The following is a 24,032-nucleotide window of genomic DNA, read 5'->3' as shown; positions in this document are numbered from 1 at the left end:
TGTCTTGTATATATGATATAAGTGATTGATTATGTCACTTGAATTCTATAATTGTTCCAAACGTGCATTCTATTTACTGGCCACTTCTTCAGTTTCAGGGAGAGAAGAAGGAGAAATGGAAGAGGAAGAATATATCCTATTCAATCAATTTACCATTCTACATGAAAAAAAAAAAGATCAGTAGTCTTGCCTTATTCTGCCTCTCCTTCTCGAGAATCAATAGCACAGACACTCTGAAAACACAGAAGACAAGAATGTAAGATCTAAAAGTAACTTTATTGGTCAGTTCTCCTGAGGCAAGAAAGCTATGCTAATTTATTACTCAGTAAAACTTTTATGATTTGGCACCAACATCCCAACAGTGACTCTCAACATATCTTTGCTACACCTAAATGTACCATAGACATAAGCTTGTGAAGTAGGTTTGGGCATTTTTTTCTACCTACAAGTTTTATAAAAACTCAGATTGATAATGCCTGGATGGAATGCACACATTTTGTACAGGACTTATCATCTATTTTTATCAAGAGTATTTTTTAATAATCTTGGCTCTGATAATAATCAGGGCCTTCTTTCTTTGTGCCTTCTTCTTATTTATGGAAAACTGTCTCCTTAACTGCCCAGTGTTACAATTCCTCAAGCAGCTTTCCTATCACTCTTCAAATGTTCCTGGAATTCCACTTGTTACTCAAAGATTTTCCTTATCCAAATGGGAATAATCAAGTATGGCTGTACTTTCAATCCCACTCCTGGGCAAATATCAGGAGAAAACCATAATTAGAAAAGATAATGCACCTTAATGTTCATTGCAGCACTATTCACAATAGCCAGGACATGGAAGCAACTTAAATGCCCACTGATAGAGGAAAGGATCAAGAAGATGTAGTACATATAGACACTCATAAAAAAGAATGGAATAATGCCATTTGTAGCAACTTGGATGGACAGAGAGACTGTCATACTAAATGAAGTAAGTCCAACAGAGAAAGACGTATCATATGATATCACTTATGTGTGGAATCTGAAAAGATAATACAAATGAACTTATTTACAAAATAGAAACAGACTCATAGACTTAGAAAACAAATTTATGGCTACCAAAGGGGAAAGGTGGGGGGCAGGGACAAATTAGGAGTTTGGGACTAACATATACACACTACTATATATAAAATAGACAGTCAAGAAGGACCTACTATATAGCATAGGGAACTCTACTCTGTATTTTTAATAACTTATATGGGAGAAGAATCTGAAAAAGAATGGATATACATGTATATATAATTGATTCACTTTTCTGTACAGCAGAAACTAACATCACAAATCAACTATATCCCAATACGAAATGAAAATTAAGTTAAAAACGTAAGTTCCATTCAAACCTCAAAAAAAAAGTTTGTTTGCTCTTTATCCTTTAAAGAATTCCATTTAGATTCCTTTGGGGAAGGACATGAATCTGATATACTACTATGCAGGTCAACTAAATAGGCCCCAGTTGCACAGGGTGCCAGACACTATGATAATTCAGATGATCCTTATTTTGAAGTTACCAGAATACTTTCACTTAAATTGCTCTTTTCTCATGAATGTATTGGGGTATTTGTTATTTTACTGATGGTAAAATTAGAGCCTAGAAAATTAAGTTACTTGCTGTTAGTAACAGGCAGGGTGGGGCTAGAATTCAGGTTCCTTGATTCCAAATGTCTAAGCAGGTCATGACAGAGTAATAACTACAAAATTTACTAACTGGATTTCTTGAAAGGATTGTCTTAGAAGCATTTTGCCAGAGTCTAATTTTAGAGTTCAAGTGATAACAGCATTGTCACGTTTCCACTGGTTTGCAGCTTCTCTATGTGGAAAACCTAATTTTACTACAGGGAAAAGTCAAATATTCTTTCCAAGGTCTTTGTTGTGCTTTAATTATTGAACATGGCTCCAAGGGAATTTATGTATAGCTACATTATTACATTGAAGATGCACACTTATCATGCACAGTTACCTTAGAGGGAAAAGAAAGGAGCTAGGATGACCATACGATCCAGCAGTTCCACTTCTAGGTATTATCCTAAAGAACTGAAAGCAAGGACTTGAACAGACACTGTACTTGTAACTCTGATGCTCATAGCAGCATCATTCACAGTAATCAAAGGGTAGAAGCAGCTCAAGTATCAAGTATCAAGTAAATAAATGGATGAATGGATAAACAAAATGTGGTCTCTGCACCCAGTGAAATTTCAGCTTTAAAAGGGAAGGAAGTTCTGATACTTGCTACAACATGGATGAACCTTGAGAATATTATGCTAAATGAAACTTATCAGTCATAAAGGTAAATGTATTACATGATTCCACATATATGAAGCCCTTCAAATAATTAAATTCATAGAGATGGAAAGTAGAATAACTGTTCCCAGGGACTAGGAGAAGGGCATATTTAATGGGGAAAGAGTATCACTTGGGGATGATGAAAAAGTTCCAGCAATAGATGGTGATAAATTTCGCACAACAATGTGAATGTACTTAATGCCACGGAACTGTACACTTAAAATGGTTAAAATGATGAATTTCATGTTTTATATATTTCAACACACACACACAGGAGACAGAACAATTAATTCTGATCTGGAAGGAGGAGTACAGGAAGGCTTCTCAGAGGAGGTGGCTTCATCTTGAAAGATGAGAAGAGGTTTCGTAGGCAGGAGAGAAGGAAAAGCTCTTCTAGACTGAGAGAATAACTTCAGGAAAAAGGAAGGCAATTACAAGGTCATATTCAAGGACTAACAAATTATTCAGCTGACTGGATACTTGCAGGCGACTGCAGGCTTGAGGGTAAGTTACAGGAGATGAAGCTGCAATGGCAGGTGGGCACAGGGATCTTGGAGCCTCCTGCATGCCATGAAATGAGTTGGGGCTTTATTCTGCCAGCAGTGGGAAGACTGGAGTCCTTTAAGCTTTAAGCTTGGCTTGTGTGTATGTGAGTCAGTCAGTCATGTCCGACTCTTTGCAACCCCATGAACTGTAGCCCACCAGGCTCCTCTGTCCATGGATTTCTCCAGGCAAGAATACTGGAGTGGGATGCCATTCCCTTCTCCAGGGGATCTTCTTGACCCAGGGATTTCCTGCATTGCAGACAGATTCTTTACCCTCTGAGCCACCAGGGAAGCCAACCAAACTTAGAGTTTAGAAGGATGCTGCTTAGCAGTTGTGTGAGGACTGGGTTGGAGGGGAAAGACTAGCGGCGGAGGGACTGGTGGGGAGACTGGCCAAAGCCCAAGAGAAAGAGAATGAAGGCCACGTTGAGGGGGTGTGGGAATGGACGGGGCTGTTCAGCAAGACATGGGAACCAGCAAGAGCTGTGGAGTGAGAAGGCCCACGGGGTGGAGTAGCTCTGAGTGGACAGAGCTGTCTTTTCATCCATATCCAACTTTTATTCTTCATCCACATCTCCAGCCAGGCTGACCCACACACAAACTCTCCTGGTCTTCTGTCTCAGAACAATCACCCGATACCCCTCCCAAACTTGACCTTCCCTGGGCTTATTCTTCCTTCCCGATACCTAAACCCCTGCCTACTATAGTGTCCTCAGCCCCTTCCCCATCCTGCAGACATTCTGGCTCCTCCTAGCTTTTCCTCCAATCCCATTCACAGGCTTTCCCTTCCCCTCTAACTCCAGCCTTAGGCTTTCTTATTTATCTCTTTATAATTCCCCACTCCAATCCTTAGTTCTGTGCTGTCTCCCTCCTCCTCCTAGACCAGTCTTTACCTGCAAAACAGAGGAACTGGAGCTACCCTTAGCATAGATCAAGAATACAACAGAGGCTGAAAGGTTAGAGATCTAGCAGTGGTGTGTGTGAGAGAGAGTGCATGTTGGATATGTTGGGTTTGATGTGCCTCATCTAATAGCATCCCCCAGGAGCCCTTCTACATCCACTTGCTACGTGAGTCCTTGGACCTACGCCATTCCCAAGACAGACAACTTCAGTTTTCTGGCATCCAAGAATCAGACCTGGAATCTCTCTAGTGAGGGTCGCTGGCTCACCCCACTCTACAGGAGTGTCTTCATTCTCCTTTCTTTCTGCACAGTATCTCCAGGCAAGCAGTGTGTAGGAACCAGCCCCCAAGAGCCCTGGGGCTGCCAGGAATTCAGCTGCTAATCGTCTTCCTCATGGCTCTAAAGCTCTCAGCCTGTACCCAGCCTGCCCACCAAAGCTTCACACATGCTTGACTGGCACTGAGAGGTCTCAGAAACACTTTAACCTACCTGTACATTGATTACCTTTCTCACGTGAGCAAGGAGCTCTTCCCTTTAGTCATCACTCTGGGGCATCTTCACTGTAGGCTATTTAGCAACCACCTACTCTGTGTTGCTGCAGTGAAACTGGTCTCTTCCATGCTGTTATGCAAGCCGGGTCTCTTACTTGCAGTTAACTTCTGGCTTCTGTTCAGCTGCCTTAGGAGAGGATCATTCTCCTAGCGTTATAAGAACAGGCACAGTTGAGTCAAGCAGCCAGAAACCCCATTAAATGGCAAAGGCAAATCCTGCTGCACTCTGATATCATCAGAGGAAGATACAGGAGCAGATGGTAAAGAAACAGCTTCATGCAGCATCAGAAGCTTCCAATACCACTTTCCCATGGAAGAACGACTGCTCAGTCAAAAGAGGCAATGTACCCAACACTCTGGCATTACAGCTGCTCTTTTCAAAGCCAGATCATCATTGGAAATGACTTCTTCCTGAGCTCTCTGCTGCGTTTTCATTCAGGGATGAGGCCGGACAACGTCTGTGTTGCCGGTAAGGCAAATGGCCCTCTCTTCCTCTGGCTCTTTGGCAGATGGCCATGCTTGGATCACATGGGGAATTTGGCAAATCGAGTCCGATTCCTTTGCAGTGGAGCTGCAGCAAGGATTTCCAGTTAGTGATTTTGTGGTGCCTCCTATGAGTCAGAGCGCCCTGATTCTCCTGTAGAGGGGGCGAGCCAGAGTTTATCCCTGTGAAGATCATCATTACTCTTTTTCTGAGAACTCTGCAGTCCTCAGAGGGCTTAGAACCACACTAAATGCCAGAATGTGAGTCCTGAGCCTAGTTGCTGCCACTCATCACCTGGTTGCAAACTTTGGCAAACTTGCAGTGTAATTTTTTTTTTTTTGCCCTTCTTTTGTGCTGACCGCTGCCTCTCTCCTTTCTTTCCTCAGTGATTATTCTTTTTTAAAATTTTGATTTAAAAAGCGCATGTTCCATCGCTCAGTCGTGTCCAACTCTTTGCGACCCTTTGGACCGTAGCCCCCCAAGCTCCTCTGTCCTTGGAGTTTTCCAGGCAAGAATATTGGAGTGGGTGGCCATTTCCTCCTCCAGGGAAACTTCCTGACCCAAAGATTGAATCCGCATCTCTTGCGTCTCCTGCATTGGCAGGCAGATTCTTTTACTATTGCCCCATGTTTTAAATACCACACCTACTATGAATTTCTGAACTAATATTTTTATTAACAAATTCATGTGCATATATATGTATATATAAAAATGATAAATTGTTACCTTTTTTTGAACTTTTAAGCCAGGTCCTAGGTTAGTATTTTGCAAACATTATTGTACTTAATCCTCATAACAATTCTGCCAGGTAGGTATTCTTGTTCCCATTTTATAGATAAGATATTTGCTACTTGCCCAATGTCACACTGCTTTTATTTTTACTCTCACATAGTCTGCTTTATTCTTGTCAGTTATGTATTTTAATATTTATTTTAAAAAATCTTTATTGATATATAGTTGATTTACAATAATGTGTTCATTGGAAGTGTATAACTAAGTGATTCCATTTATATGAATATTTGCTTTCAGATCCTTTTCCATTATGGTTTATTATAAGATATTGAATACAGTTTCCTGTGCTATGAAGTAGAACTTTGTTTTTATCAGTCTTAGAGATAGTAGTTTGTACCTGCTAATCCCAAACTACTAATTTATCCCTCCCCTCACCGTTTCCCCTTTCCTCTTTTAGTTATGGTAAGTTTGTCTGTCATGCTGCTTTTAAATGGTAGTGCAAGCCAACTTAACTATTTACTAGGCTGCTGTGTGTATGACACATATATGTATATATAGACTATATAGAATATGTGCAATAAATATTTGTTAAATTACCATTATGCATTATATGTACTTGATCTGAACTTTCAGTGTTATTACTGTGCCCAGAAACTGATGCTAATTCTGTTGTATTCTTGACACAGATTACAACTAAACAAATTCATATTATAACATCATGGTGGTGCCTAGAACAATGGCTATTAAAGTGGATGCTTATAATAGGTATTATCACATTACTTATGGCTCTCCACTTCAATACCCAGCTGAACACTAAAGCACCTGGCATAGTTCCTAAACAAAGAGTTGTAAATGTATTCAAATATATTATGTGCCATGTATGTATTAGGCCCTTGATGAATATCTTTGCAATAAATAGTTATTGCAGTCCCTGCTGGGGATGATTGTCATTGCTTGGCCATGTCTGGGACTCCCTCAGCCACACTCAGCGAAATGAGCAGGTGGGCTGTATTTACCCCCTTTGTGTTAACTCTAGTTCAACTCAGTGACATACACCCAACAGAGATGTAAGGGTCAAAGAGACTAAGAGAAAGTTCTTTATCCTTAAAACATGAATGCTGTTTGAATGCTATTGTAATACAGTCACCATCAATGTATACCACTAAGGAAAAAAATTCCTTCTTTACTTTGAAAGGTTTGCTAGCTGTGTTTCCTGTTGTAATACACAGGAAAAAAAGCCCTGAAGTACTTTGAATACCTGTGAAGACTTACCTCTCCAAGAGTTCCTTGCATTTATCATGAGGCTTCCTGACTCATGATACTTATATATGTTAATACTTATATACTTCAATACTTCTGCTGGGACTTCCCTTCCTGGTGGTCCGGTGGTTAAGAATCCCTCTTGCAATGCAGGGGACTCGGGATCAATCCCTGGTCGGGGAGCTAAGATCCGACATGCCTCATTAAAACTAAGCCTGAGAGTTGCAACTACTGAGCCCACACCTTGAAAGTCCATGTGCCTCAATGAAAGATACCACATGAAGCAACAAAGATCCCACAAGATCCAATGCAGCCAAACAAAAAAAATAAAAAACCTACTACTGCCGTATGACCACCTACCACAGTTTGATGTACTGAACTAATGTTTTCTTCCCAAAAGCTTTCTGGAGGAAAAACTGTCTTGGCCCAATTAGGAATTAGATCCTTGTTAATAAATAGGATGCAAATGATTCGTTTGAAAGACGGAGCTCCTGCCTTTACAGGTTTCAATAATTTAGTTAAATAGTCTTCTGAGACACAGAGTGATACTGAATGGTTTGAAAGTTGATGCAGATTCCAAAATGCCTACTCACATTTTTAGTAGCAGTGATCCTTCCCTGGAGGTCTTAGAGATCCTGATTTTACTACATAAGCAGGTCAGTTAGGGCAACACAAACAGTAAACTACATTTTCCCTGTTTCCATCTTGAAGACTCTGTGCAGTTCAATTACAATAATGCCCTAAATGAGAGCCAGGTAATTTGAAAGAATTAACTTTGTAAAGGTGTGTTATTATTTTCATTTATTCAGAATTTACATCTTGCCTGGTTTTGAAAGTGCACAAGATAATCCCTCCCCCCAAAAAAAACCATAATAAAAATGGGGTAATTTAAGGTTGAAAATTCAATAGGAACTCTGTCAATGGGTGAATACAATAAGTTACCTGAGATGAGCTGCTTATTATAGTTGGGCTCTGAATTTGGTCTAGATTCCTAAGGCTGCTGCTGCTGCTAAGTCGCTTCAGTAGTGTCCGACTCTGTGCAACCCTGTAGACGGCAGCCTGCCAGGCTCCTCTGTCCCTGGGATTCTCCAGGCAAGAATACTGGAGTGGGCTGCCATTTCCTTCTCCAGATTCCTAATAACTAGTGCACAAATGGAAATAAGTTGGATACCATAAGTCACCATAGGCCAGACCAAAAAATTAAAGGAACAAGTTTTAATCTTATATCTGATTAAAAATAAATGGCACTAAATAAGCATTAAATTAGTTAGCATTAAATTCAAGGGCAGGGCCTAAACCATTTATGCCTAAAGAGTTATTATACTGTCTAAAACATATCAGTAGAAAAAGATATTGGTCATTAAATATTTCTCCTATTTATACATTGTCTGCTATTATTATTAGAGATGAGAGAATGGCATGTTAAAAGCGTCAGGACTTCCCTGGAGGTCCATCGGTTAAGACCACTCTTCTACTATGGGGGATGTGGGTTCAATCCCTGGTCAGGGAACTAAGATCCTTCATTTGCATGGGGCAGCCAGAAAAAAAAAGTCAGTTAGAGGGGAGTAGTGGAGTGAGGAGAAAAGTTTAAGTTACTGTCATTTACAAGCCTTCAGTACCTGTCCATGTGGTTTGGAAGCATTGAGAGAGCAGCTGGGTAGGAAAGATATGAGGGTTACCCCACCCTGCTGGGTGGCATGTAGAACACTACCTTACAGAGAGGACTGAAAAACTCAGTTAACCTCCTTTCTAAGACATTCTGCTTCTTGATACTTAGAACTTCCATCCCTCCTCCTCCCCACCTTTCCAGCCCCTAGAATTCTTTCTTGAATGTATGAAAAGGGGGACTCATTTGGCACCTCTTCAAAAAGTTAAACATGGAATTACCATAGGATCCAGCAATTTTACTTCCAGGTATATACCCCGAAGAACTGAAAACAGAGACTCAAACAGATATTTACACACCCATGTTCACAGCAGCGTTATTCCCAATAGCCAAAAGATGGAAGTAACCCAAGTGTCCATTGATGGATAAATGGATAAACAAGAAGTGGTCTAGCCACTGTTGCTCTTGTTCAGTCACTAAGTCGTGTCTGGCTCTTTGTGACCCCATGAACTAGAGCACATCAGGCTCTCTTCAATATCTGCCTGAGTTTGCTCAAACTCATGTCCATTGAACCGGTGATGCCATCCAACCATCTCATACTCTGCCATCCCCTTCTCCTTTTGCCTTCAATCTTTCCCAGCATCAGAGTCTTTTCCAATGAGTTGGCTCTTCACATCAGGTGGCCAAAGTATTGGTGCTTCAGCTTCAGCATCAGTCCTTCAAATGAAAATTCAGGGTTGATTTCCTTTAGGACTGACTGATTTGATCTCCTTGCAGTCCTAGAGACTCTCAAGAGTCTTCTCCAGCGCCATGATTCGAAAGCATCAGCTCTTCAGTGATCAGCCTTTTTTATAGTCCAACTCTCATATCCATACATGACTACTGGAAAAACCATAGTTTTGACTAGACAGACCTTCGTCAGCAAAGTAATGTCTCTGCTTTTTAATATGCTGTCTAAGTTGGTCATAGCTTTTCTTTCAAGGAGCAAGTGTCTTTTGATTTCATGGCTGCAGTCACCATCTGCAGTGATTTTGGAGCCCCCCAAAATGAAGGAGTCTCTCACTATTTCCATTTTTTCCCATCTATTTACCATGAAGTGATGGGACCAGATGCCATGATCTTAGTTTATTTTAATGTTGAGTTTTAAGCCAACTTTTTCACTCTCCTCTCTCACTTTCATCAAGAGGCTCTTTAGTTCTTCTTCAATTTCTGCCAAAAGGGTGGTGTCATTTGTGTATCTGAGGTTATTGATATTTCTTCTGAAAATCTTGATTCCAGCACTAGAGTGATATCATCTGTATACCTGGGATTGTTGATATTTCTCCCAGTAATCTTGATCCTAGTTTGTGGTTTATCCAGCCCGGCATTTCACATGATGCAGTCTGCATAAAATTTAAATAAGCGGGGTGACAATACATAGCCTTGTCATACTCCTTTCCCAGTTTTGAACCAGTCATTCCACATCTGGTTCTAACTGTTGCTTCTTGACCCACATACAGGTTTCTCAGGAGACAAGTAAGACCTTTATACAATCAGTAAAAATAAGACCAGGAGACAACTGTGGCTCATATCGTGAACACCTTATTGCAAAATTCAGACTTAAATTGAAGAAAGCAGGGAAAACCACTAGACTATTCAGGTATGACCTAAATCAAATCCCTTAGGATTATATAGTGGAAGTGACAAATAGATACAAGGGATTAGATCTGATAGACAGAGTGCCTGAAGAAATGTGGAGGCGGTGATCAAAACCATCCTTGAGAAAAAGAAACGCAAAAAGGCAAAATGGTTGTCCGAGGATGACTTAGAAATAGCAGAGAAAAGAAGAGAAACTAAAGGCATGAGAGAAAAGGAAAAATATACCCACGTGAATGCAGAATTCCAAAGAATAGCAAGGAGAGTTAAGAAAGCCTTCCTGAGTGAACAATGCATAGAAATAGAGGAATACAATAGAATGGGAAAGACTAGAGATCTCTTCAAGAAAGTTAGAGATACTAAGGGAACATTTCATGCAAAGATGGGCACAGTAAAGGACAGAAACAGTGTGGACCTAACAGAAGCGGAAGATATTAAAAAAGGGTGGCAAGAATACATAGAAGAACTATACAAAAAGGATCTTTATGACCTAGATAACCATGATGGTGTGATCACTCACTTAGAGCCAGATATCCTGGATTGTGAAGTCAAGTGGGTCTTAGGAAGCATCACTATGAACAAAACTAGTGGAGGTGATGGAATTCCAGCTGAACTATTTCAAGCCCCCATAAACACAATACTGTGTATAAAACAGATCACTAATGATAACTCGCTGTATAGCACAAGGGACTCTACTCAATACTCTGTAATGGGCTACATGGGAAATGAATCTTAAAAAAAAACCCCAGAAAAGTGGATATATATGTGTGTATAATTGATTCTCTTTGTTGTACATCTGAAACTAATGCAACCATGTAAATTAACTATACTCCAGTAAATTTTTTAATTATCAAAAATAAAAATAAAGATTCCCCCTTCATGTCTGTTTATAAAAAGTAACTATGAAGATAGAGATTCACAGAGGCTCTCACAGAGAAGGCAAAGACAGCCTGCCCAGTAGGATAGGTCCAGGCTGACCGGGAGAGTTAAGAAAGGGGAACTGCCTGGCCAAGGTCTCTGGGAAAATAAATAGGCTTATCAGTTATCCTTTGACCTGCAAATACTGTCCTTTTGTCAGGAAAACAGACCATCCCATTTTCAAATTCCAGAAAGTTAACCCGGGAAGGGGTAGGTGTGTCTCCTAAATTCTCCCACCTACAAGCATCCGGTGCTAGATTCAGAGGTAGAGAGACAGCAGACATGAATTTCTTATTTGTGCTTTTTCCATAATTAACACAAAATAGGAGAATATCCACAGAAAGGGGAGTAGAGTATGGGGAAGAAGGCATAGGGGATTTCAGACTAGCCGTTCAGTTATCTCACTTCAGCTTTTAAGGGCTGACATTAACCTGTAAGACAAGGTTACTGGTGATAGTGCTGAAGTAAATATTTGAAGTGATAAGTCTTTGTTTTCTCTATTAATTAATCTAATTTCTTTTGAAGGTTCTACAAAGTGTACTAGATTGTAACATTCATTTCACAAAATTCATTTCACAGACACCTAGAATCATAGGATTTTTTTCTAACTTAAAAAATATTTTTATATATTTATTGGACATGCAGCATGTGGGATCTTAGTTTCCCAACCAGGGATTGAACCCATACTCTCTCCATTGGGAGCTTAGAGTCTCAACCACTGGACCACCAGGGAAGTCCCATCAGTTCAGTTCAGTTACTCAGTCGTGTCCGACTCTTTGTGACCCCATGGACTGCAGCACGCCAGGCCTCCCTGTCCATCACCAACTCCCAGAGTTTACTCAAACTCATGCCCATTGAGTCAGTGATGCAATCTAACCATCTCATCCGCTGTCGTCCCCTTCTCTCACCTTTAATTTTTCCCAGCATCAGAATCTTTTTCAATGAGTCAGCTCTTTGCATCAGGTGGCCAAAATATTGGAGTTTCAGTTTCAACATCAGTCCTTCCAGTGAATATTCAGGACTGATTCAGGAAGTTGCATAGAATCACAGAATTTTAAAGAAGGATCTTTATGGATTTTATAGTGAAATATGATTGTATGCTACATAAAGTCTAGGCAAGTTTGTTTCTTGAAAACAAACAAACCATGTTTACACGTTTATTAACAATCAGGACGACATCGTTTATGCTTCCAAGTAGAAATGGATTTTCTCACTTTATGTACTGATGTGAAGTTCAAAGACCCTTGAGCCAGAAGACCTGAGTTCTACCCCAGTCCTGCAGTCACCAGAGTTTCAACTGTTCATGCATGAGAAGTGAACTGCCTGTATGTGATTGCTAACAGACTATAATCAATGTTGTTCAAAAAGCTGAATGGACATAGGCAAACATAAAATCCACATGATAAGTATACATAGATTATACTATGATTATAGTATAATGTAAAGCGAGAAAAGTTGCTCTCACGGATTATTAGCAAAAGAAATTCTCTCCAGAAATAATGTACATTGAAATTGGTTGAATATTGATGGGACCTTCACCTTCTGAATCAGAAGGGTCTGTGTATTCTCTTCTGAATGGTTTTCAGAAAAGGAGTTTAAAGAACTCTCCCAGGTAATTGTCTCAATGTCTCAAGAGCCTAATAGTGAGCAAAGCACTTCCTTTCTCTTATTCCACTGCTACCTTTGCTCTTAATCGCAGGAAGTGGAGCAGAAAGGGCGCAGATTTAGATATGAGCTTGTCCTGGCTTTGCCACCTCCTGGCTTTGTGTATGATCCAGAGGAAGGTAAATTAAACTCTGTGCCCAGGTCCTTTGTCTATTAAGTGAGGAAAACAATAATGCTTAGAGCCAGTATCCATAGAAAACACTTTATAAGGTGACAAAAATGCTGATGATTATCCTCCTAAAATGTCATATTTAGAAAAAGATAAGGTATTAGCATGTTATGATTTTAAGCAATTAATTAATGTATCGCAATTCAGTGCAACCACATGGAAGAAAATCACATGAGACATAATGTGAAGTGGAGGAAGTTGGACTCAACACAGTAGATTTTAAGTGATTCAACAGAGGGGCTTCTGGGGTCCGGGAACGCCCCCTTGATCTGTGTGTTATTAACATGGGTGTGATCAGTTTATCACTCACTCATTTTGAGAATAGGATGTGTGCACTTTTCTGTACATATGCCGTATTTCAGGCTTCCCTGGGGGCGCAGATGGTAAAGAATCCGCCTGCAATGCGGGAGACCTGGGTTCTATCCTAGGGGAGGGAAGATCCCCTGGAAGAGGGCATGGCAACCCATTCTCCTGCCTGGAGAATCCCCACGGACAGAGGAACCTGGGGGGCTACAGTCCGTGGGGTCACAAAGAGTCGGACACAACTAAGCGACTGGGCACAGCACACACATGCCCTATTTCAATAAAAAACTTAACATTTTTGATCTACAAAAATTAGATACTGTGCATAAAAAACAACAGCAACAACTTAAAAAATCTCCAGACTTCTCCATGTTTTGGAGACAGTGAAGGGGTTCCGAACAAGCACCCCCAAAATGTGTCACTTTGGCACATGGATTATTCTGAGCTGAAGGCAATCAAGATGCAGCAGACTCAAGGAAACTTTTACCACCACTCGCTCTTTTTTTTTTCTAATGTGGACCACTTTTGAAGTCTTTATTGAACTTGTTAGAATATTGCTTTTCTTTTGTGTTTTGACTTTTTGGCTGTGAGGCATGTGGGTGGGATCTTAGCGCCCCAATCAGGGTTTGAACCTGTACCCCTGTGCTGGAAGGCCCATAAAGAGAGCTAGTACCAGAGGTAACTTGACATCTGAAAAACCTGCTTTGTCTCAGGGCAAACATGTAATTACCAGACATCTGCTCTTAGTACTTCCTGTGAATGACCTGCCTCCCCTTTGAAGCTTCAGGCCCCTATCCAGCTGTCTGTAGCTCAGGGTGGCCTATAAGCATCAACCACCCCACCTGTCCTCGAGTCTTATTGTCTTTGTAGGACTCCAGTGTGTACATAACTAAATTTGTTTTTCTCCTGTTAATCCACCTTACGTCATTTTTTTGTTGTTGTTAGACCAGCCACAGAACCTAAAAGGAGAGAAGGAAAATTTTTTCCGCCCTGACTATGGGCACTCTTAATATTTGGATATAGATCCTTCCAGAAAGTTTTCTCTCTATATAAACATATATTTTGTGAAAATGAAATCACACTCTACCTGTTTTGGCAACCCAATTTTATCACCAGTTAATATTAATATATTGTAGAGTCCATGCAGTAACATTGTATGTTATTAACTGCACAGTCTACTTTATCAATGCCCTATTTTGTTGTTACAAATACTGATAAGTAAGACTTACTCAAACATTTTGGCTCAGTATTGGGTTTATCTTTTTAAGATTCTAAAAATGGAATTGGGGGCTCTAAGGCACACATCTCTAAGGCATGGGGTTCTCCTCTATAAAGACTGCACCAATTTACTTTCCCATCTACAGTGATTGAAAACTCACTTTTCTGTGTTGCCTTGCCAAAAATTGATATTATCACCCTTTTTAATCTTTGCCAACCTTGAAGTTTTGCATAACTGAGCACAAGGGTCACAGAGTAGGCAACAGGGGTGTTAAGTTCCCTCTCTGAGAGAGAACAGACTTGGGTCTGCCTCCCAGCTCTGAATCTCAGTTTCCTCAGCTATAAAATGAGATAAAAGATAATGTTTCCTAAAGAGAAGAGTTCAATAGCTTAACCCAAGTCACGACCCCCACCACTCCCCGACTCCAAAACTCCCTGCCATTCCTGTCTGTCCCTAGCATCCTAGCTGGTTCTCTATGAATGTAAATCACACTCCATCATTCCCTTTCTTAAAACTCTTCCTTGATCATGGTACATAGAACAAAATCTAAACTCCTGACCCGTCTGACCTGACCCCACCTGCTCTGCTTTTGCCTGCCTCCCTGGCCCATGTTGGGTGTTGGCAGGACCTGCTTTTCCTTGCCCAGCTTTTCGAGGCTGCACTGACCTCTTTTCATTCCTCGCTCAGGCCCCAGGCCAGTTTCCTGGACTGCTCCTTATCCTGCTCCTTCCTGTCCTTGTCTGTTTTTGTTGTCTAGTCTCCAAGTCATGTCCAACTCTTTTGTGACCACATGGACTCTAGCCCACCAGGCTCCTCCATCCATGGGATTTTGCAGGCAAGAACACTGGAGCGGGTTGCCATTTCCTTCTCCAGGGGATCTTTCCAACCTCGGGATCTAGTCTGTGTCTCCTGCATTGGCAGGTGGATTCTTTACCACTGAGCCACCAGGGAAACACTTGTCTACTTCAGTTTAAAAACCACATTGTTGGGACTCCCCTGGCAGTCCAGTGGATAAGAATCCATGTTGCAGGGGCCATGGGTTCTGGCCCTGCTCAGGGAACTAAGACCATGCCTGGCATGTGGTGTGGTCCAAAAAGTTTAAAAATAAATAAAGGAACTTCCTTAAAAAAACAAAACAAACCACATCCTTAGATAGACCCTCCCTGCCCTATTGCTATTTTCTCTCACAGTATCCTGTCTAGCCCCCTTACAGTTCTAATTACCATATGTAATTATATATTTCTTTGCTTACTTTGTTATTTTCTGTCTTCCCACTGCCTGGTAAGTTCAGTGATGACAGAGACAAGGCCTCTTTGGTTCACTGCTGTATCCCCAGTGCCTGCCTCCTTAATAGATGCTCAATAAACACTAGCTCAGTGACTGAAGGGTCCTTTCACTTTCCCTTTGGTTTGCTGGCTTCGGTGGCTTATAAACCAATAGCACTGTGACATGCGAAGTTAGTCACTTGGTCCTGCCCGACTCTTTGCAACACCATGGATTGTGTAGCCTGCCAGGTTCTTCTGTCCATGGAATTCTCCAGGCAAGAATACTAGAGTGGGTAACCATTCCATTCTCCAGGGGATCTTCCCGACCCAGGGATCAAACCTGGGTCTCATGCATTGCAGGTGGATTTTTTACAATCTGAGCCACCAGGGAATAAGTGATATACGAGGTAGCTAATCTGTGACCTGTCCATCTGGGCAGCTCTCTTCGGATCTGACCCTCCCCCAGGTCATTACTGACCCTTCCCTGCCCTCCATCCCTGGGTTCCTGTTTTCTATTTCATCTTCTGCAGGTCTGAAAAGAAATATCTGCTATTTTGTATTGCCTGTTCAGTGTTTGAAGTGCCTCCCTTCACCATAGGGAATCATCAGTTCATCGGTTGCTCAGTCATGTCTCACTCTTTGCAACCCCATGGACTGCAGCACGCCAGGCCTCCCTGTCTATCACCAGCTCCCGGAGTTTACTCAAACTCATGTCCATTGAGTCAGCGATGCCATCCAGACATCTCATCCTCTGTCGTCCCCTTCTCCTCCTGCCTTCAATCTTTCCCAGCATCAGGGTCTTTTTCAGTGAGTTAGTTCTTCGCATCAGGTGGCCAAAGTATTGGAGTTTCAGCTTCAGCATCAGTCCTTCTAATGAACACTCAGGACTGATCTCCTTTAGGATGGACTGGTTGGATCTCCTTGCAGTCCAAGGGACTCTCAAGAGTCTTCTCCAACACCACAGTTCAAAAGCATCAATTCTTTGGCTCTCAGCTTTCTTTACAGTCCAACTCTCACATCCATACATGACCACTGGAAAAACCATAGCCTTGACTAGACAGACCTTTGTTGGCAAAGTAATATATCTGCTTTTCAATATGCTGTCTAAGTTGGTCATAACTTTCCTTCCAAGGAGTAAGCGTCTTTTAATTTCATGGCTGCAGTCATCATCTGCAGTGATTTTGGAGCTCAAGAAAATAGTCAGCCACTGTTTCCACTGTTTCCCCACCTATTTCCCATGAAGTGATGGGACCAGATGACGTGATCTTAGTTTTCTGAATGTTGAGCTTTAAGCCAACTTTTTTACTCTCCTTTTCCACTTTCATCAAGAGGCTCTTTGGTTCCTCTTCACTTTCTGCCATAAGGGTGGTGTCATCTGCATATCTGAGGTTATTGATATTTTCCCTGGCAATCTTTTTTTTTTTTTAATACTCTTAAGGCATTTATTTATTAAAACGTTCTCTGCCAAGATTTCACATTAACTTAAAATTCAAATCAGTCTTTACATTTCTCTACTGAGGTCTCCACCTTCTCCAGCTATCAGTGCTACCAGCATCCACAAAGTGAGCCCCATGGTCAGCCTCTTTGTTCCCTGGGTGAACCAACTAGATGTTAATACTGCTCTGCTACAGGTAAATGCTCCTAACTCAAAACTTATTGGAAAAGGAGTGAAACTCCTGCAAAGTGCACTTTTAGAAGAGGTACTTTTTGCTTATGAAAAGAAAACAGTGAGTCATCTAAGAATAATAAAAGGGAGTATTTTACTGTTAAGCACATGATTTGGAGTGAAGAATTCGGATGTTGCTCGGCTGGTCCAGGCTATTAATAGTCTTCCTGTTCCTCCTGTGGGCCCCCTTCATCAGGTATCACGAAGCCTTGGTCTGTGGCATAGAGAATGTCCACGATCCTCTGCAGCACAGGGTTGTTCTCCCCCTCGTTCTCCTGGCAAATCAACTCAATGTTCCTCAGCTTTCCAAAATAGAAGTCTCTCTCCTTCTCCAAGTCTTCAACAGTAAGCTTCAATACGCTGACCTGCTGCATCAGCTCAGCTGCTTCGTCATCTCCATTCCCTACACCAGGATTCTTCCGCACCACACCTGGGCCAGCCTTGGGGGTTGCAGTAGTTCTGTGTGTTGCAATGGGCCTCTGTGGAGCAATTTTAGCCATGATCTTTCGTGCTGGCAATAAGTCTTTAGGTGTGGTCTTGTTTCCGCTGGGGTGGACTGGACTATCATCTGCACTGCTAGAGCTGAGAGGTTTCTTCGGTTTGTTCAGAGCAGGAGCAACAAGGGTTTCTTGACCTTGTCTGGCAGCTACAGGGTCATACTCTTTTCCATCATAGTTTGCATCAAAAAACTTCTTGAACCACTGAACGAATTCAAAATTGTCCTGAAACTTTCCTTTTACTAATTTGTCCACAGAATTATTTTGTCAACACCCATCCTCTTAAAACCTGCTTGTAGTATTTTGAAGTTCTGGATGTATTCATGTTCTAGCTTAGCTTGGAATTTCACTTTCTTCAAGGCAATGGAGCCAGGGAACAACATGTCCATAAACTGACAATAGGCAGCCCCTGAGCACAACTGTTCAATCTTTGTCAGATTCAACTGCAGAGACTCATTGATCCAGGCCAGCATGTCATGTCGACTGAGGTTATCGCTGGTGACCGACGTTGAGTACACGTTCACTGCCATCTTCCGGCTCCGGTTCCGTCTTCCTCTCGTTCAAACCGCCTGACCCTGCCCGCCCCTCCCTGGCAATCTTGATTCCAGCTTGTGCTTCATCCAATCCAGCGTTTCTCATGATGTACCCTGCATATAAGTTAAATAAGCAGGATGACAATATACAGCCTTGATGTACTCCTTCCCCTATTTGCAACCAGTCTGTTATTCCATGTCCAGTTCTAACTGTTGCTTCCTGACCTGCATACAGATTTCTCAAGAGGCACATCAGGTGGTCTGGTATTCCCATCTCTTTCAGAATTTTCCACAGTTTATTGTGATCTACACTGTCAAAGGCTTTGGCATAGCGAATAAAGCAGAAGTAGATATTTTTCTGGAACTCTCTTGCTTTTTCGATGATCAGGTGGATGTTGGCAATTTGATCTCTGGTTCCTCTGCCTTTTCTAAAACCAGCTTGAACATCTGGAAGTTCACAGTCCACGTATTGCTGAAGCCTGGCTTGGAGAATTTTGAGCATTATTTTACTAGCTTGTGAAATGGATGCAATTGTGCAGTAGTTTGAGCATTCTTTGTCTTTGCCTTTCTTAGGGACTGGAATGAAAATTGACCTTTTCCAGTCCTGTGGCCACTACTGAATTTTCCAAATTTGCTGGCATATTGAGTGCATCACTTTTGCAGCATCATCTTTCAGGATTTGAAATGGCTCAACTGGAATTCCATCACCTCCACTAGCTTTGTTCATAATGATGCTTTCTAAGGCCCACTTGACTTCACATTCCAGTTATGTCTGGCTCTAGGTGAGTGATCACACCATTGTGATTATCTGGGTCATGAAGATCTTTTTTGTACAGTTCTTCTGTGTATTCTTGCCACCTCTTCATAATATCTTCTGCTTCTGTTAGGTCCATACCATTTCTGTCCTTTATCAAGCCCATCTTTGCATGAAATGTTCCCTTGGTATCTCTAACTTTCTTGAAGAGATCTCTGTCTTTCCCATTCTATTGTTTTCCTCTACTTCTTTGCAATAATCACTGAAGAAGGCTTTCTTATCTCTCCTTGCTATTCTTTGGAACTCTGCATTCAGATGGGTATATCTCTCCTTTTCTCCTTAGCTTTTCACGTCTCTTCTTTTCACAGCTATTTGTAAGGCCTCCTCAGACAGCCATTTTGCTTTTTTGCATTTCTTTTTCTTGGGGATGGTCTTGATAACTGTTTCCTGTACAATAGGGAACAATAGGGAACCATCTATTATACTAATCTAGTTTCTTCAAATGATACTCCGTCTCTTGGTGTACTGAAGTGTTAGCCACTCAGTTGTGTCTGACTCTGTGACCACATGAACTGTAGCCTGCTAGGCTCCTCTGTCCATGGAATTCTCTAGGCAAGAATACTGGAGTGGATTGCCCTTCCCTTCTGCAGGGGATCTTCCTGACCCAGGGATCAAATTCAGGTCCCTTCTATCGCAGGTAGGTTCCTTACTATCTGAGCCACCAAGGAAGTCCTGGGGCACTGAGGGGATTGATAAATGTTAGTTCATTCACTATTTACTTACTTAGTGCCTACAGAGTGCCAGGCACTCCATTAAGCACTCAGGGTACAAAGATGCATAAGATACAGCATTTCCTAACTTCAAGGAGCTCCCAGTCTAGGGAGGGAAGCACCTAATTACAACATTCTGTAGCAGGTGTGATGATTTGCTGCATAAAAGACAAAGTCTCTCAGAGGAAAGAGATCTAATCCACTTTGAGATAGAGGAAGATCCGGCCAGTCTTCCTGGAGGACATGTCACTAGATCTGAGTTAGATAAAGGGGAGGAAGGCCTCACAAGTACGGGGAATCACAGGAGCCCAGATATGGACCTGAAAAGCAACAATCTGTGGATTTATAGCACTCCACTGCTGCTAGAAAACAAAGTGCTGTCAGAGAAATAAGTCATAGTCATGGGCCAGGGCCTGATCAGGAGGCTCTGGAGTCATGGTTAGAAGCCTGGACATTTAAGTGGGAAGAGGTCCCTGAACATTTTAATGAGGGGTAGGTGATGGGGCAAGGTGGTGATTTGAGAGGATGCGTTTGGAGGCAGGGAGACCAGGTGAATTGGATGAAGTTGTGGCCTGGGGCAAAGGTCACAGAGAGAGAGAGAGAGTCAGGGACAGTTTGAAGAATCTTTAAGAAGTGAAACTGGTAGGACTTGGTTACTGATGAAATATGGGGCAGGTTGGCTGAAGGTTGCCCAGAGAAATAAGAGTCCAGAGCTTGGGTGAAGCAGAGATGATGAGATTACATCAGCCAAGGGCACACTGGGGAAGCAGGTTTGGTGAGCTGGGGAGAGTGAGGTGACCCCATGGGTTTGGTATGTGTTGAATCTGAGGTGCTTGTAGGAACCTGGGAGAAACATGCCCAGAGCTGAGGGTTGGAACTCAAAGTTTGGGAGTCATTAATCCCCTGAGAGCATGTGAAATAACCAAGGATGGTAACTAGGGAAACCCCGAAATTTATCCTCAGCTGGAGTGAGAGAAAGGTAGATATAATCTGCATCCCCTCTAGTTATCTGTTTTGCCACGCTTGTTAATCTAGTTTCCATTGCCTTCAGATTTCCCCTTGGGTAGGCTTGGGTAGCCAATCCCTAATAGCTAGTAATAGCTGTCATTTATTGAGCACTTACTGTGTGCAACATATATTCTAAGTGCTTCGCCTGCCTTGATTTCCTTACTCTGTACAAAAGCCCACCATGAGGTGCTTTCCATGTTGGGAGAGCTGAGTGCACAAGTGAGCGACCTGCCCCAGGCCAGACCATTGATGGGCAGTGGGGGCAGGTCCCTTTCTAGGAGCAGGTGTTCTCCATCACAAACCAGATGCAAAGCTCTTTCTTTCATTTTCTCTGTGTTTCTCTCAGAGGCAGCGAAGGCAGCTGCAGTGTTGCTTATGAACATTTCTGAGCCCTAAAGAATGACCAAAGGGAGAAGGAACTTTTTAATGAGGTCTAGATTCCAATTAGCCTTATTGGGAATTAATTTTGGTTTTTCTCTCAAGTACCAGGGTTCAATACAATGCTGCTGAGTGTGACAGGGTACCATCATCCTGATGAGCACACAATTCCTGTAAATATGCTTTGTTTTCCAATGCGCATATTAGCAAAGAGAGACATAATTCCTGCGAATAGCAACGGAGCTCTGACTACTCCATGGTTGAATGGGCCTTCCCCACACTCCCTTCATGATTTCTATGGTTGAACAGTATATTATAAAACACTTTGTGCATTAAAAACTTAATTATATAGCTTTATCATGTTGTGTCATTATGTAGTTTGGGGGGATAGTCCAAGGCTCACGTTATCAGCTAGTCTCTCTAATTTTATAGAGAATTTTTCCTGTAATTTTTCAGTAATGTTATATTTTCTGACGTTATATCAAAGCTGGATAATGATGACCTGTTATAAAGCATTCAGAGAAAAAATATATAAAGCTAGGAACATGAATCTTTTATTGGTGTGTCAGTGAAAGTCTGGAAATATTCTAGAAATGTTTAATATGCTCGCTGGCATGAGAGTGTAAATAAGAGTTATTATTATTAAGAACTTGTTTTAAATTAGAAGACTTCATTTATTTTTAAAAATATTTATTTATTTGTGTTGGGTCTTAGTTGTGGCACATAGGATCTTTGATCCTTATTGCAGTACGCAAGATCTTTAGTTGCACACGCAACCTCTTAGCTCTGTGGGATCCAGTTCCCTGATTAGGGATCAAACCCAGGTCCCCTGAATTGGGAGGGTGGAGTCTTTAGCCACTGGACCCACAGGGAAGTTCAAGAAAACAGTCTCATTTACAACTTCATCAAAAAAGAATAAAGGACTAAATTTAATCAAAGAGATGAAAGACTTGCATATTGAAAACTACAAGACACTGATGAAATAAACTGATGAAGACACAAATAAATGGAAGGATATTCCATGCTCACTGATTGGAAGAATTAATCTTATTAATTCCGTACTACTCAAGTAATCTACAGCTTTAACGTAATCTGTATCAAAATTCCAATGACATTTTTCACAGAAATAGAAAAATCAATCCTAAAATTTGTATGGAACAACAAAAGATCCCAAAGAGCTAACACAATCTTGAGAAAGAAGAACAAAGTTGGAGACATCACTTTTCCTGACTTCAAACAATATTACAAAGCTATAGTAAGCAAAACAGTATGATGTTGGCATAAAATTGGACACTTAGGTCAGTGAAAGAGAATAGAGAACCCAGAAAGAAAATCATGAAAAATGGCCAATGAACCTACTACAAGGGAGCTGGAGAATATATAATGAGGAAAAGACAATCTCTTCAATAAGTGGTGATGGGAAAACTAGACAGCCACATACAAAATATTAAAACTTAAGCATACCAAAAAATCAATCAAAATGAATTTAAGACCCAAATATAAGCCCTGTAGAAGTCCAGGAAGAAAACATAGGTGGTAAGCTCCTTGCCACTGGTTTTGGTGAAGATTCTTTGGTTTTGACACCAAAAGCAAAGGCAAAAACAAACAAGGGAGCTACATTAAACTTCTAGACAGCAAAAGAAACCCTTAACAAAACGAAAAGGCAGCTCACTGAATGGGAGGAAATACTTGCAAGTCCGATATTTGATAAAGGAATAATATCCAAAATATATAAAAAACTCATATAACTTAAGGCAAAAAAAAGTCAAACAGGCCAATTAAAAATGGCCTTTTTCCCCAAAAAATGATGTTTTTCCAAAGACGAAACAGAAACAGACTCACAGACATAGAAAACATAGATTACCAGTGGGGAAAAGGGTAGGGGAGGGATAAATAAGGAGTTTTGGATTAGTGATACAAACTACTGTATAGAAAATAGATAAACAAGGTCCTACTGTATAGCACAGGGAACTATAGTCAATACCGTGTAATATACCATAATAGAAAAGAATATGAGAAAGAGTATGTGTATATATGTAAATGGAATCACTTCACTATACACCAGAAACTAACACAATATTGTAAATCAACTATAAGTGTGTGTGCTAAGTCACTTCAGTCATGTCTGATTCTTTGTAGACCCCATTCTCCAGGCAAGAATACTGGAGCGGGTTGCCATGCCCTCATCCATGGGTTCTTCTGGACCCAGGGATCGAACTCTTGTCTCCTGCATCTCCTTCATTGCAGGTGGATTCTTTACTGCTGAATCACTGGGGAAGCCCCAAATCAACAACAACAAAAAAGTGCAATGAGATATCACATACCTGTTAGAATAGCTATTATCAAAAAGTCAAGAAATAACATGTTTTGGCAAGGATGTGGAGAAGGGAACCCTTGTGTACTGTTGGTGGGAATGTAAATTGGTGCAGCCACTGTGGATAACAGTTTGGAGGTTCCTGAAAAAATTAAAAATAGAACTACTGTGTGATTCAGCAATTCCACTTCTGGGCATATATCTGAATGAAATAAAAGTACTAAGTTAAAAGATACACACATCCCTATGCTCATTACAGCATTATTTTCAATAGCCAAGACATGGAAGCATGCTGAGTGTTCACTGATGGATGAAAGTATAAAGAAAATAAAGTATATATACACAATAGAATGTTAGCCATAATAAAGGCAAGAACTTCTGCCATTTGAAACAACATGGATGGACCTTAAGGGTATTATGTTAAGTGAAAAAAGTCAGACAGAGAAAGACAAATACCATAAGGTCTCACTTGTATGAGGCATCTTAAATGAGGAAAAAAAAAAAAAAACCAAAACCCCCAAACTCATAGATACAGAGGT

At 41.2% G+C, this 24,032-nt stretch overlaps 1 protein-coding gene and 1 pseudogene across 3 annotated transcripts in view; both read right to left on the bottom strand.

The window, feature by feature from the left end:
• LYST (lysosomal trafficking regulator) overlaps window positions 1–4,752 on the bottom strand; it is a 191,342-nt gene extending 186,590 nt beyond the window's left edge. For 2 of the 3 annotated variants that reach the window (XM_070471052.1, XM_070471055.1), the window contains exon 1: window positions 4,256–4,752. Coding sequence is in view for 2 of the 3 variants with exons in the window: in XM_070471055.1 (XP_070327156.1) it covers window positions 4,256–4,263 (8 nt within the window). In the remaining variant the exon portion in view is untranslated. The remainder of the gene's footprint in view (window positions 1–4,255) is intronic. The other variant, XM_070471054.1, reaches the window with a different exon arrangement.
• Window positions 4,753–17,394: 12,642 nt separating this feature from the next.
• On the bottom strand, window positions 17,395–18,266 carry LOC139035900 (microtubule-associated protein RP/EB family member 1 pseudogene; annotated as a pseudogene).
• Window positions 18,267–24,032: the final 5,766 nt, after the last annotated feature.

Source organism: Odocoileus virginianus, chromosome 7 (genome assembly GCF_023699985.2).
Source record: "Odocoileus virginianus isolate 20LAN1187 ecotype Illinois chromosome 7, Ovbor_1.2, whole genome shotgun sequence".
Lineage (NCBI taxonomy): Eukaryota > Metazoa > Chordata > Mammalia > Artiodactyla > Cervidae > Odocoileus > Odocoileus virginianus.
This window is presented reverse-complemented; position numbering and strand designations above follow the sequence as displayed.